Below are 14,841 nucleotides of genomic sequence, written 5' to 3' on the forward strand. Positions count from 1 at the left end.
AGGGCTCTCTCTCACAGGTATGGGTCCTAAAGGACAGGTTTTGCTATTGAAACCAGCCAAGCCATCATCTGGTGAATGTTCCTGTGTGTACTCACCGGCCTGGTTTTGGATGGTAAAGCTTCTTACCTGTGTGGGGGCAAAGCAGTCTGTTTGGGCCTCTGGTCCCAGGGGAGCAGGGCTACATGGAAAAGTAGGGCATCTGGACACCTACCTCAGGACAGGTGAAAGGCAGTCTGGCTTGTTAAAAAGGAGGACAGTGTTACCAAGTCTGACATCTGGCCGCCGAACCATATCAGCAGCCTCTTTGGGAGTAAATGGCTGGGCTTTCATGGGGCTCTGTCTCCCACCTCTTCTCACCACTCGCCCCCCAGCCCCACTAAACACAAAAGAACTAACAGTAGTGGCTTGTTTGGTGGCCTGGTAAGGGGGCTTTCATCCAAATCACTGAGTGCCTGTGCTGTCACCAAGGGTCCCCCAAAGTGAGTACATAAGATAAAAATCTCAGTTCTGCATATCAGTGTCACCTGGGATGACCTTTCTCTTTTCTTTGCCCTGGTTTCCTCATTCATAAAATGGGGATTGGATTTTTTTCTTGCTTAAGAATAAAAGAATATATTTATGATGTATAATTTTTTTTAACACAAGAGACGTGTTATAGATTTAGCAAGATAAAGCCAGTTCTGTGTGTTAGGTTTTGGCTGAAAACAACAGTGCTGCTGACACCAATAGCAATCGCCATTTTTATTTAATAAGCCTGGACGTTTCCAGGGCTGCAGGACCACTGTTTTCTACCTGGTGCTGTGTCTTAGCAATGGCATCGATGACTTCCAGGAGCAGTCCCGTTGCGTAAAGGTTAACTTGACCGCAGAGGGTGAGCTGGCTGCAGGGATGGCCTTCCCTGGGCCCTCCTGCCTTTCTGGATGGCAGCTGGCTGCCATTTCCCTGCTGGGGCTGCAGCAGCTGGAGCTGGAGCCTCTGCCTGCTGCCTTCCGTCACTGCCCGGGAGAAGGATCCTCTGCGGATCCCAGAGCAGAGGACAGAAGGAGGAGAAAGTGTGCAGCAGGCTGTTGTCTTCACTTGAGGCTTTGGGGAAAGGCCTGCCCATGCCTGAGCTTTTGCTCTCTGCCCACAGGTTGTAGACTGAGCCTCCTGGCCATGGACAAACTGCCTGGTCTTTCAGAGCCTCAGTTTCTCTATCTTTTCAGTGGAGCAAAATCTTTTTGGACAGACCTGTGTAGCTGTCATGATTGTGAACAGTCATCTTGTTATTAGTTCCTTGAAGACTGGGACTCCAGTACCTGGTGCAGTGCCTGGCACACAGTAGGGACCCAAAGAAATGCTTTTCATTGACATGGAACCCCTAGAGCTTCATGGCTAGACAGTGTGGAAAGTATTCATTTCGGAAATATTTTTCTTTCTTCCTTTGCATTCTTCTGTGCATGATAAGTATGGGGTTTGTAAACCTTTCCCTCTAGCCTTATTTTTCTTTGCCTTTATTTTACTTAGAAAGTGATTTCTTTCTGCCCAGTTAAGTAAAGCTGACAGGACCTTATCACACATCCCTGTCCTGTTTGCATTTCTGAGAGCTGGTGAAATCTGTACTCTACTTAAATGCAGGGAGAGATTGACCAGATGGGAGGAGAGCTTCTCTGTGTCCTGAGAGCTGCTCCTAACTCTTCTCTGCTTCCATTAGGGCTGTAGAGTCTTCTCAGGTCCCCAGACAGTGTAGTTTACCTGGGTCTAGATTAAGACAAGGGCTAGAGCTCCCACTGGGCTCCCAGGCATTGGATAGGAGGATGTCCTTTAGAGAAAAGGAAAAAAAATCCACCCAGATGGAATGATAAAAGGAATGACATCACAGTAGGCATGGCAACCACAGGGTAATCATAATCTCCCCACGAGGTGGTCAGAACCCCAAGGGAAGACCTGGTTTCATTGTGCTCCGCTTCCCTTTGGGGCGGGCAGGAGCAGGGAGGCATGGAGGAGGGGTTGCTTACCCCATGGCTAGAACAGGCCAGAGGTTTTGCTTTTCACTCCGGATCTGCCTCCCTGCTCTGATGGTCTCTCCAGGGTGGTGGGGTGCCACCTCGAAGCATTTTCATTGTCACTTTACTACCCACGGTTACCCTGGGAGTTTGGCGGGAGAGGGGGAGCAAAAAGAGAGGGAAGCACATCATTGGAGAGGGAAGTAGAGATGAAATCATTATCAGGAAGTTCTGCAGAACCCCAGAGCTCTGTCCTCAGGTTCTGCTCCCCAGAGACTCTGAGCTCCTCTGATAAACTCACGGTCCGTCTCCTGTCCCACACTCGGCTTCTTGGGGCCTTGACTTTTGCAGCCGACGGTGTTGAGCTGGGTGTCAACCACGTAAGTTGTGCTAATTTCAAAGTCACTTGTGTCCAAAGCCCAAAGAGATTCAGAGAACCTGCCTGAGGCACCGTGTGGGCAGAGAGCTGCTATATATATGTGGTGAATGCTGATGCTCTGGACAGCTTGGAATGCTGTCTCACGAGGTTGTCTTGAACATAGTGCAGGGGTTTTAGGTGTTGAATAAGGGGCAGGAGCTGGGAGGTTGCTATTCTGGGGCTTCTGGGTACCCTGGACCTGGAAATTATTTCTCTTTTTTGTCTCTGTGGAGTTCCTATGCCCAGGCCATGCCTGCTTGCTGTCTCTCTGTAGGTCCGATCAGAGCTGCTTGTTTGGCATTTTGGGGTCCTAGAAGCGAGGCAGCCTGGCCAAGGCATGAGTAGCTATCATGAGGCTCCTGCTCCATCTCTACTCATCAGCAGGGTCCTTCACCCCCAACCTATGGACATTGGAAGACATTTAAGTGTCTTTTGAGAAGCATGCTCTTTGGCTTCTTTAATTAGAATATCTGGAGTTTTGGCTTCTTTAGTCAGAATATCTGGGCAAGCTGGAGAAATTGCTTACCCAGCTCCTCTTGCCTGTGGGTAACTTTGTAAAGTGAGTTTATTGTCTAAAATTTGTTTTTATTGAGATAAAATTCCCGTAACATAAAGTTCACCATTTTAACAATGTACAATTAATTGGGTTTTTTTTTCAGTATTTTATTTTAAAAGTTATTTATTTATTTCAATGGAAAGGATTAAAAAAGAATAAAAAAAAAAAAGAAAAGAATAAAAACAGAACCATGCCATTCTTCCACCTGAAAACAACATAAAATAATTCCTTACGACATTTATATCCAGTCAATGTTCAAATATTGATTTTTAGTATTTTTAAAGTGTACAATTGAGTGGTTTTAGTATATTCACAATGTTGTACAAACATCACCACTATCTAATTCCAGAACATTTCATCACCCCAGAAAGAAATCTTTTACCCAATAAGCAGTCATTCTCATTCTCCCCTCCCCCAGGCTCTGGCAACTACAAATCTGCTTTCTGTATCTGTGGATTTCCCTGTTTTGAATATGTCATACAAATGGAATCAGACAATACATGTGGCCTTTTGTGTCTGAGGTCTTTAACTTATCATGTTTTCAGTGTCTAACCATATTGTACCGTATATCAGTACTTTGTTCCTTTTTATGGTAGAATAATATTCTGTTGTGTGGATGTTTTATTTATCCATTCATCAGTTGATGGACATTTTGTCTATTTCTACTTCTTGGCTATTATGAGTAATGCTAATATGAGCATTCAAGTACAAGTCTTCGTGTGGACATATGTTTTCAGTTCTCTTGGGTATATGCCTAGGAGTGGAATTGCTGGGTTGTATGATAACTCTATACTTAATTTTTTGAGGAACTGCCAAACTGTTTTTAGAGTGGCTCCACCATTTTACATTCCTACCAGTGGTGTATGAGGGTCCAGTTTCTCCACATCCTTGCTGACACTTGCAATTATCTGTGCGACTATAGCCATCCTAGTGGATATGAAGTGACATCTCATTGTGGTTTTGATTTGCATTTCTCTAATGATTAATGGTGCTGGGTATCTTTGCATGTGCTTATTGACCATTTGTGTATTTTCTTTGGAGTAATGTCCATTCAGATTCTTTGCCCATGTTGTAATTGGGTTGTTTCTCTTCTTGTTGTTAGGAAGTGAGTTTATTTTAATACATTATTGTTCCTTCCTCTGCTCCAGCATGGGGTGACCAGCTTGTGGAGATGGAGGCGTTTAGCGGGCCACTTAAAATCAGGCTGAGGTCTCTGCTTCTTAGACCAGTCCTTGTTGTTCTTGGGGGGGTGGGCGTCTCCTCTTCCTTGCCTACCCTTAAAACACTTTTGTTCCCCAGAGTTTCTGTTCTTGATTCAATTCTTGTTTTGCTCTCAGTTTCTCTCCAGTTGACCACCTCCACACCCATGACATCCACGACCATATGTATGCTGATTACTCTCAAATGCGTATATCCGACCCGCACTTCTCTCTGGGGCTCCATATTTACATATGCAGGTGAAACCTCAGCATGTTCAAAACTTACTACAGTCCTCTGCCAAACCTTCTCCTGGATTCCCCATCTGAATGACCAGCAGCGTCATTTACCAAGTCAGCCGAGCTGGAAGTCACCTTGGACTCCTTCTCTCTCTCAGGCACATCCGCCCTCTTCCTGTCAAGGACTGTCCATTTGCTCTCTTTAATAGCCGTCTCTAATTTGTCCTCAGTTCTTCACTCCCACTCTGACTGTTCAGATTTTTGTCATTCCAATTAGACTCCCTAGTTTTGAGTTACTGCCATCCATCCATCCTCTGCCAGAATGATCCAATTGTATCCATCCCATCTTAAAACCCAGTGCTTCCTTGTTGCCCTCAAAGTAAACTTCTTATTCCTTTGTCCAGCATACAGGCCCTGCTGGATCTGACCTCTACCTATCTTTCCAACCTCATATTCTTCTGCCCATTCTCCTTTCAACCCTTACTTTGGCCATAAGGAATTCCTTCGCGTTTCTTGAGTGGGTTGTATTCTCTCAAACCTCCATGCCTTGAATGCTATGCTATTGGCATGAGTTTTATATATATGGTCAACGTTAGATTTTCAGGGCTGGATTATGGATTCTATATGACTCAAATTAAATACTACTATGAATAGAGAACATGGTGACTGTGGGTCAGATGTGGATTTTGATTCAATAATTTATTTATGTGAGAGAATTTCTATACTGAATAGGAATTAAACTGCATTCTGTTGTATTTATGAACCACCTATATTGAAAAGGTGATGAACTGTTTTGGGAAAATTCTGACTTTGCCCCATCCATAACCTGTTGTGACTTTAGTTATTTTCTGAACCAAAACCACCATGATACATGATGTGACAAGCATATGTGTATTTGGGGAGCTAATGGGACAAAATATTTGAAATCAGATATGGATCCCAAGGTTGCCATAGCTACTGGCTACTATGAGCACATACTTGTCTGGAGCCCTACACCTCTTAACCTCTGGGATGTCTTACAACTTTTTCTGAGGATGTTAGTCCTTAGATAGAGAAGCTGTGAGAAACTGAAGGAGTGAGTCCTGATTCTTTCCAAATAAATAAAACAAGTTAATTTAGATTATGATCTAGTGCTTTCTCTCCCTGAAATTTTTACGTAGAAAAATTTCACACCTTCTGAAAAGTTGTAAGAATGGTACAATGAACATCTCTATACTCTTTGCTTAGATTCACCATTTACTAGCATTTGGCCACAGTAGTTTCCTCTCTCTCCTCCCATCTTATGCACATGTGTGCCCTGCACCCCCCAACACCCCCCGTCCCCCAAATGGTCTTTACAGTTCTCTTTGTATTTTGGTTATAATATCAAATGGTCTGGAGAAGACAGATGATGCATGATGGGGCAGAGAAAGGAGTTTCTGGATTCTCCTGTGGAAGGTGATTTCTTCCCTTAACAGTTTCCAAATGGAGGGAGAAGCCATAGGACTAGATCAGTGGCCCCTTCCGAGAACTTGTTAAGCCTCTCCTCATCTGAGGCTGCAAATGTGAGCAACTATATTTTCAGGAAGGGTGAGGTTTAGTTCATAACACACCTTGCTCTTCTCTGGGTATGTTTTGGAGCCCCCAGCAAAGCCGTGTGCCAAAACTGTAGCCTTGAGCTCTCAGCTCAGTGCTGCCGCTGCCTGGAGCACACTGAGATGATCCTGAGCAAGTTCCTTTCTCTCTCCGAGCCTCAGTTTCCCCGTCTGTAAAACGAGAGCTTGGGGCAACTGCTCTTTAAGTCTCCTCCCTGTGATTATGTCCTATGACCCTGTGATGGTGAGAAAATCTCCGTCCTGCGGGAAATTGTCAGAAGATGCTTAATGTACGTGTGAGGTGAACCCCAGAAATGCATGTTGGCTGGGCTTCGGCCAGCACCATGTCTGGTTTATAATGAGGAGTGTTTTTTCCCCTTGTATGAACTACCAGTGCTCTGTCTGCTGGGGCAGGAGGTGGGCTTGGTGGGGACAGAGAAAGCAGCGTGAACTCTGACCCCTTTGTTGGAGCCTCCCCACCTCCCCTTCCCTTGAGGTTGCCTACTTGTTTAATTTGTTGCTCGCCTTGTTTCCCATGCCCTTTTATAGCTACTTTTGTTCAAGGATATTGCCACCTCCTTTTTCTGTCCCTGGCTTACCTCCAGTTTAAATATCTAAGGAGGATGACAGCAACCTGATGATGTTGATGGAATGGGTGACTTAAATGGTGGACCTGAGCAAGGCTGCGCTCTCATATGTGGGGTGAGAGTTTCTCAAAGTCCAGGTAGTGGGTGGGTAGTGTGTTGATACAGATTGTTCGAGGATTCCCCAGAGTTCTCGCCCACAGAGCAGGGGTCCTGGAGTGGCCAGACTTCTTTTATGGGTTTAATTCCCATGAGTAGGTTTTGAGAAAGTTCTGGTAACAGAGGAACGAACTTAGATGTGCTGGGATTGAGGGAAGGAACTGGTGAGAGCAGGGTGATTGGGGGTTCATTTATTCATTCAATAAATGTTTATTAAAGACCTTCTACATTATGGGCAAGGTCCCTTTACCCACAACATCCTAAATCTGGGTAGCCATCATTATGTGCCAGACGCTGTGCTATGTGGTATAGAAGAGGTAGAAATAATATTAGTAATTGTCATACCCCCCTCTCCCAACAGTCACGTGCCAGGCATGTTGCTAAGTGGGTTACATCGATTCCATTTAATCCTCCCAACTCTGATGGAAGGTGCTGTCCTCATCCTTCAGGAGAGGAAAGGGAGGCTTAGAGCAGGCACTCATTCAAAGTCAGGCAATGAGTAAGAGGCAGATTTGGGATTTGAGGTCAAGTCTGATTGCAAATCCCATCTTCTTAACCTCTGTGCCTCTCCTTCCTCAAAGCTGTTTTATGGACTGATGCCAGTTTGTGATGAAGTTTTCACTGCTCTAAAATATAAGGATAATATAACTAGATTTTTAATAAGGCTTACTTTATTTAATTCAGTGGTTCTCCACTGAGATGATCTGGCCCCCAGGGGCTGTTTGGCAATGCCTGGAGACATTTTTTGGTTGTTACGAAAAAACTCGAGAGTGCTACTGGCATATGCTGAGTAGTTGCCAGGGATGCTGCAGAACATCCTACAGTGCACAGGGTCGCTCCCCACTCCCTTCCCCCATCCCCACAGCAAAGCCTTATCTGGCCTGAAGTGTCCGTCAATCGTGCTAAGATTGAGGAACTCCGATTTTATTTGAAGGATTATCCCGAATCTTAAAACTATATTATTCTGACTTGTGGGACATGTATTTTGTCCTTTCTTTTAAGAAACAGTGTAGTAGATGGCAGTTAGTAGATGGCAGTTGGGTTTTAGAATGTTCTTATTGGGCGAAATAAACAAGTTGGCAAGACTGTGGTGATCTCTCTAATTTTTTTTTTTTTTTCTGTTGTTGTGAAAAGTTTCCTGAACTTTGAAATCCAAACATCAAAGAATTACTCCATCTAGGTATTATTTAAAAAAACACTGTTTGTTAAGGATTAAAGAAGGAAACAGTCTCACATTGCAGTTAAGGCAGGCAATGCCTAAGGTGCCCTTGGGGCTCCTGGATTTGATTTAATAACTAACATTCACTGACCGCTTAGTGCCTAGTACTGTGCCAGGTCCTATGGGAGGTCAAAGGAATTTTGCCTTGACGGGCTTGTGATCTCTGTAGGATAAAAAGTGAACATGCGTAAAACAAGTAGGGAACAAGGAAATAACCTGGCAGATGATGGCTAAGTCACTGGTTGATGCTAACATGGCAAACCAAGGGGTTTCTACCGGAAAGAATTTTAGATTCCTGGTTTGGGTCTGCCATCAGATAGTTTACGTGACCTTAGGCAAAGCACTTCATTTCTCTGCCTCTTTCTTATTGGTTTCCTGTCTTGGACGAGGGCCCCTCAAGCCCATGTGATAAAGCCGTCTCTGACACCTCCTTTCCCTCCTACCGCCAAGGGGACACCCAGTCCTGTTGATTCTATTTTGGAGAAGTCTCCAGGGTCTGCTCAGTCTCTTCCTATTCCAGTGCATTCTCCACCCAGCAGCCAGAATAAACTTGCTAAAACATAAATCTGATCATGTCACCTGCCTCTGCTTAAAACCCTTGGTGGTTTCCTCATTACCCACAGGACAAAGTCCAAGCTCCTTGGCAAGACTTTCTTGGCTCCCCAGCCCACCCCTCCAGTCTCGTTTCTCATGCTGTGCCCTTCACCACCGCTCACCCCGTGATCTGGATGCAGCATCACTCTTCTCTGAGCACAGATGGCAGGCCCACCTCCTCGGAATTTCCTTTCCTCTTGGCAAAATCATACGTATCTTTTAAGGTCTGTCTCAGTCATCTCCTCTGGAAGCTGCCGCAGATCCTGGAGACTGAGTGTATGTCCCGTCTCTCTCCCCCACCGGACTGTGAAGCTGTTGAAGGCGGGGCCCGCATTTGTCTTGCTCTGTCTTGTGAACGTCATACCCTGCGTGGTACATGGTAGGTGCTCAACCGTTGCTGAGTAGAAAGCAAATGGAGAAAGGAGGAAAAATTTAGAGTGGAGATAACAGTGTTTACTGTTTGTTACCATCCAAAGTTACTCGTGGCATGAACGGGAGGTAATATTTTTTGAAGAACTGAAAAATGAGAGGCTATACAAATGCAAAACAAGGTATTCATCATTGTTTTCAAAAGGAGACATTGTTAACTTTGGAACCATGTATGAAAAACCTTAGAATTTCCTCCATCACATCATCATTCATGTGTGTGCACATGTGTTTATGCCTAAACACACACACACACACACACACACACACACACACACACACACACACACAGAGCAGGTCTAAGAGTAAAGGTTGTCGGGTGCTGGCAGTGGGTGTATCAATTAGAAAAATTCAGATAGCCAGAGCTTTGCACAATTCAGCGAAAATATGCCTTGTTGGTGCAGGAACAAACGTGGCATGAATTGTGACTCGGTGGCCTGGACCTGCTCAGGGCCTCTAGTGACAATAGGTCCTCTTCTTTCCCAGAACTGGGGCTGAGTGTAGAGAGGACAGTGGCAGGAGGGGGCGGGGCTTGGCTTCCTTTTTCTTTTGTGTCCCCTTTCTTTCCCCTCTTTCTGATTCCTCTGTTTTCTGAATATTATCTGCCCTAGTCACCCACATTGAACATGGTGCATCAAAGAAAGGAGAAGCAAAGAAATGGAAATAGAGGTCTGGACATGGGTAGCACTTTGCAAATACTATTGTAGTCACTTTTATTATCAATATCTGCATAGGTACCTTATCCCCAGCACCAGCCCCCACACTGTAATTCCATCCCGAGCAGGTATGTTCTTTGTATACTTTGGCACTCTCTGCAGGTGCCTCACACCGTAGTAGGTGTACACGGGTGTTTGCTGAATGAATGAGTGAACTCACAGAGTAAAGACAAAGTTTACGCCCTGTGCCAATTCCCTGGTGTGTCGTGTCTCTCTCTTGTTTTTGGTATTTTCTGAAAGGAGGGATTCTTCTTCCTTTTACCCAGATGGAGGACAAGTCAATTGTCTTTGACACTCTCTGTGGGCACCCCTGCTCCTGCCCCACAGGTTTGATATTTCTCTGGACACCACCTGAGGACTCAGAGGCATTGAGTCTTGGGCCTGGATCCCTCCTCTTCTCAGACTCCTGAAGGTTGCCCTGTCCCAGAGCTGGGGGGAGCGGAGCCCTACAGGGTGCAGGGAGGGAGCCTAAAGAATGAATTGGTTAAACTTTATTACAAAGGCTGGTCCTATTGTTTACAGGCCATTAAAAACCAATATTGTCTTCCCAGGCTGGGCAGACAGCAGCTAGCTGCTTTGATGCATGTCTTAGAGCGATAAGGAAAATTTATCCCTTGTTTTGACTTCAGAATTTCTTCTTGGTTTATTATTTGACGCACTAGTCAACTTTCTCTCCCAACGTCCCTGGTCTCAGACAAGTTTTTCGAGTTGTTGGCAGGGGAGGTTCAGATTAGGATCCCATAACTTTGGAACTGGAAGAGACCCGAGATAAATGACTGTCCTTAACCTACCCCCTCCCTCTCCCACCTCTACCCCTATTTTTCCCCCAGAGCAGAGCAGTTCCTGGACATACCAGCTTCTCAAGGAATTTGCACCTATTGAGCTCTGAGCAGGGCGACTTTTACCATGACCTTCAGTGAATCCTTCCGCCTCCATGATCATGTCTACTCTGCTGAGAAGGCTTCCTAGAGCCCTCCCCACACTCCACATTGCCAGCCCCTTACCTAGCATTCCTGGAGTACTGTGCACTTAGATGGAGGGGTTGTCTTTACTCTGCCCTCTTCTGTGATAGGCTTATCTAGGCTTCCCCTGAGTGGGCTGGGCAGAGCCCTTGAGGGCCTTTACCCACCTCCCAGACAATCGATCTCCCCCAGGGATCCTTCTTGAGGGGTGTGACTTTCCATCTGGATAGATATGGGCATCAGGATGTAGGCTGCACCCACCTTGCAGTGGTCAGGTTTTTGTCCTGTGATTCTGTGGAATGTTCTATGTCCTGGACCTGAAAAGAAGCCCTCATACTGAAGCCTGGATACTGAAACTCACTTTTCAGCTGATTGATTGAAGAGTTCCAGTGTGCTCTGTTAGAGATGAGCCAGCTTGCCAGATCTTGGGCACTCACATGCTTTTTGGACAAATGAATGGATGGATATAGGAATAAGGAATGTCAGCCAGTACCAGGTCACTCCTTATGGGGCTGTGTAGTCAACTCATTAAGTATTTACTGAGAGTATGCTGCGGAAGAGTTGGTGCTGGGGGTCAAAAGATGTGTAAGACCTTGTTCTTGACATTCAAGCATTTATATCTAGAGGGAAGTGAGACTCTAAGCACACAGGGAAATAGAGATACAGCGACTTGTTGAAGGAGTATAAAGGGTGGTGGGTTTATTCTGAATGAAGGGATCGGGAGAGCTTGGGGAAGGATATGGTTTTTAAGGATTTCAGTGAACAAGAGAAGAGAAAGGAAAGCAGATGCAGACTGGTAAACAGCAAGGGCAAAAGTTTTGATACACGACAGTGCCCTCAGCTTGCCACAGACCAGGCCTGGCAGCGCCACCCAAAGCCACTTCTGTCTTCAGCCAGGGTGGCTCCAAATCCATCTCAGACAACACCAAATAATCCCAGGAATTTTTTCCAGGCGTCTGACCCTGGGGCAAGGCTTGGGGCAGACATTCCTTTCCTCCAGACTACTAGGGCCCCACGTTGCTGGAGTTTGCTCTTTGGAGGGTGCATAGGACAAACTCAGGGATGCCCTGGAGTTGGTGAAGGGGGTGGATAAGCTTCCAGCACTAGATCCCTCAGTCTCCATAAATTTCTTGCCCCTGTCCCCAGCTGTTCTCGTTGCCAGGACTGGCGTCACCCTCTTCTGAGGCTTTGCTTATGCTGTTCCCTCTCTAGGAAGGCCTTCCTCTCATTTCTGTTTGTCCAACTTCATCCACCCTTCCCCAAAGGCCCAGCCGCCTTCTGGAAGGAAATGCACCTTTTTTTTTAACACCTTTATTGGAGTATAATTGCTTTACAATGGTGTGTTAGTTTCTGCCTTGTAACAAAGTGAATCAGCTACACATATACATATATCTCCATATCTCCTCCCTCTTGCTTCTCCCTCCCACCCTCCCTATCCCACTTCTCTAGGTAGTCACAAAGCATGGAGCTGATCTCCTGTGCTATGTGGCTGCTTCCCACTAGCTATCTATTTTACATATGGTAGTATATATATAAGTCCATGCCACTCTTTCACTTCATCCCAGCTTACCTTTCCCCCTCCCCATGTCCTCAGGTCTATTCTATACATCTGCGTCTTTACTCCTGTCTTGCCCCTAGGTTCTTCAGAATCATTTTTTTTCTTAGATTCCATATATATGTGTTAGCATACGGTATTTATTTTTCTCTTTCTGACTTACTTCACTCTGTATGACAGACTCTAGGTCCATCTACCTCACTACAAATAACTCAATTTAGTTCCTTTTTATGGCTGAGTAATATTCCATTGTATATATGTGCCACATCTTCTTTATCCAGTCATGTGTCGATGGACACTTAGTTTGCTTCCATGTCCTGACTATTGTAAATAGAGCTGCAATGAACATTGGGGTGCATGTGTCTTTTTGAATTATGGGCTTCTCAGGGTATATGCCCAGTACTGGGATTGCTGGGTGTTATGGTAGTTCTATTTTTAGTTTTTTAAGGAACCTCCATACTGTTCTCCATAGTGGCTGTATCAATTTACATTCCCAAGGAAATGCACCTTTATTTTTCTGAGCTCCCAAAGCAGATCTCCTGCCGAGGGCAGGGTTGGAGATTGGCCCCTCCCTGTCTGTTGGGACATGCCACAGGATGGCCGTCCCAGAGATGGAAGGAAAGAATGGAGCTTCCTACCGTCCCAGTTTTATTACAAACAAGTATCCAGGGTCAACATGTTTTTAACACATTAAAAAAAAACGTTGCAAACCCCCCTGATTTTTCATGTTCTCAAGGTAACTCCTTAGTTACCTTCCAGAGAGTGGGAGGAAGCCAAGAAAGAGAATTCTTAATCTTGAGGAGCAGGATTGAGTGCAGAAATGTCTTGGAAACGGAAGATTCCCTTGGCTCCTTTTTCCAGCAGCACTGCAGCCATATATAACTGTGGGCGAGCGCTCCCTCTCCGGGTTGCTTATCTCTGCCTCACATTCACAGACTTACCAGCCTGGAGTCTCCCTGGATTTTGGCCAAGCCAGTTGGGAATGCATAATAGCTGAGATATGGGATGGGGCGAGCCCACCACGTCCTTGCATGCCGCCGTGAAGTTCTCCCTTCTCCCCTTTTCCCGCTTCCAACCTTTCTCTGGCATTGGGAACTCGTCTTTGTGATCCCACCTCTCTAATTTTTGAAAGAAGGGAGATTCAGATTCCATGTTTGCAGGTGGCTGTGCTAGTAATTAGGACACCCCTTGGAGACTGGGAGGGAGGTTTGGGTGAGCAGATTTAGGCCAAATGGCATTTAGCTAGTTGCCATTTTGAAATCTCAGTTAAAGGGCCTTGTGAGCTTAAACCTTCTCTATCAAACCCCACCCAGCTCACTTGCTTTTTATGACCAGTATTTTGGTTTTGCTTTAGTGTCTTTCTGTTTTGCTTTTTGACCTGGCAGAAATAGGGACGAGAAAAGGAAAGGCCACTGGAAAGAAAAACCTGTCTAGCCTGGTGGGAGCAAGGGCTGCTGGGAAATTTGGGGAGGTCTGGTTGGGGGTCTGGAGCCTGCATTGGCGGTGTGGGAGAGGCACATGGTGGGGGAACCTGACGTGAGTGCTCTTGCTGTGGGAGCAGCTCTGTTTTGGGTGTATACTGGGCACAATGGCTGATAGCGCTACAGTACAGTTGTGGAAGCTAAAGCTTCCTTGTTGAAGATGTCTTGGGCACTGTTAGAAAGGGTAGTTTCCATTCCCCAGACAAAAGCTGAGTCACTAGCTAGAGTTACCAGGGGTCTCCTGGTGTGTTCTTTTCTTCCAGTGCCTTTATTTATTTTTTTATTTTTTTATTTTTTTTAAATAAATCTGTTTTTGTTTTTTTATTTTTAAGTTATACAATTTTTATTTATTTATTTATTTATTTATGGCTGTGTTGGGTCTTCGTTTCTGTGCGAGGGCTTTCTCTAGTTGCGGCAAGTGGGGGCCACTCTTCATCGCGGTGCGCGGGCCTTTCATTATTGCGGCCTCTCTTGTTGCGGAGCACAGGCTCCAGACGCGCAGGCTCAGTAATTGTGGCTCACGGGCCTAGTTGCTCCGCGGCATGTGGGATCTTCCCAGACCAGGGCTCGAACCCGTGTCCCCTGCATTGACAGGCAGATTCTCAACCACTGCGCCACCAGGGAAGCCCTCTTCCAGTGCCTTTAATGCAACACCATGGGATTCTGGACAATGGCTCAGTTCTCTTTAGGTGAGTGGGACAGTACTGACACATGCACGGGATTGTAATAAAGTCAAATGACTTTGTTGTTTTATGTTTTTAAATTAAGCGTTGTGTGTGTGTGTGTTTGTGTGTGTGTGTGTGTGTGTGTGAGGGGTGGGGGGAGGGAGGGAGAGAGAATGTGAAGAATTTACCCCATAGCTACAGGCATGGGGGTGGGGTGAGCTGATGGGTTGATTGGCTATGGGACAAGGTGCTGGGGATGTTTGTTTCTAGGATAGCTAGTTTGAGCTTTGTGAACCTTATCATTTTTTTTGTCTGTTTGATTTCATGTTAATATTCCTCCCTGTATTAGTCTGCTTGGGCTGTTGTAATAAAGTACCACAAACTGAGAGACTTAAACAACAGAAATTTATGGCTTCATGGTTCTGGAGGCCAGAAGTCCAAGATCAAGGTGTCAGCGGGGTGGAATCCTGAGAGCTGTGAGGGAGAGCTGTTCAGGCCTCTCTTAGCTTCT

The 14,841-nt window shown here is 45.6% G+C and overlaps 1 protein-coding gene across 9 annotated transcripts in view; it reads left to right on the forward strand.

Annotated features, from left to right (window-relative positions):
• Positions 1 to 14,841, forward strand: part of DPF3 (double PHD fingers 3) — a 259,210-nt gene that overhangs the window by 44,942 nt on the left and 199,427 nt on the right. For 5 of the 9 annotated variants that reach the window (XR_014261041.1, XR_014261042.1, XR_014261043.1 and 2 more), the window contains exon 1: positions 14,309 to 14,354. The exons of the other annotated variants lie outside the window; for them this stretch is intronic. Coding sequence is in view for 2 of the 5 variants with exons in the window: in XM_082451798.1 (XP_082307924.1) it covers positions 14,311 to 14,354 (44 nt within the window). In the remaining 3 variants the exon portion in view is untranslated. Of the gene's footprint in view, positions 1 to 14,308; positions 14,355 to 14,841 lie in introns of those variants that run through there. 9 annotated transcript variants of the gene reach the window in all.

This window comes from Balaenoptera physalus (assembly GCF_965194825.1).
Source record: "Balaenoptera physalus genome assembly, chromosome: 2".
Lineage (NCBI taxonomy): Eukaryota > Metazoa > Chordata > Mammalia > Artiodactyla > Balaenopteridae > Balaenoptera > Balaenoptera physalus.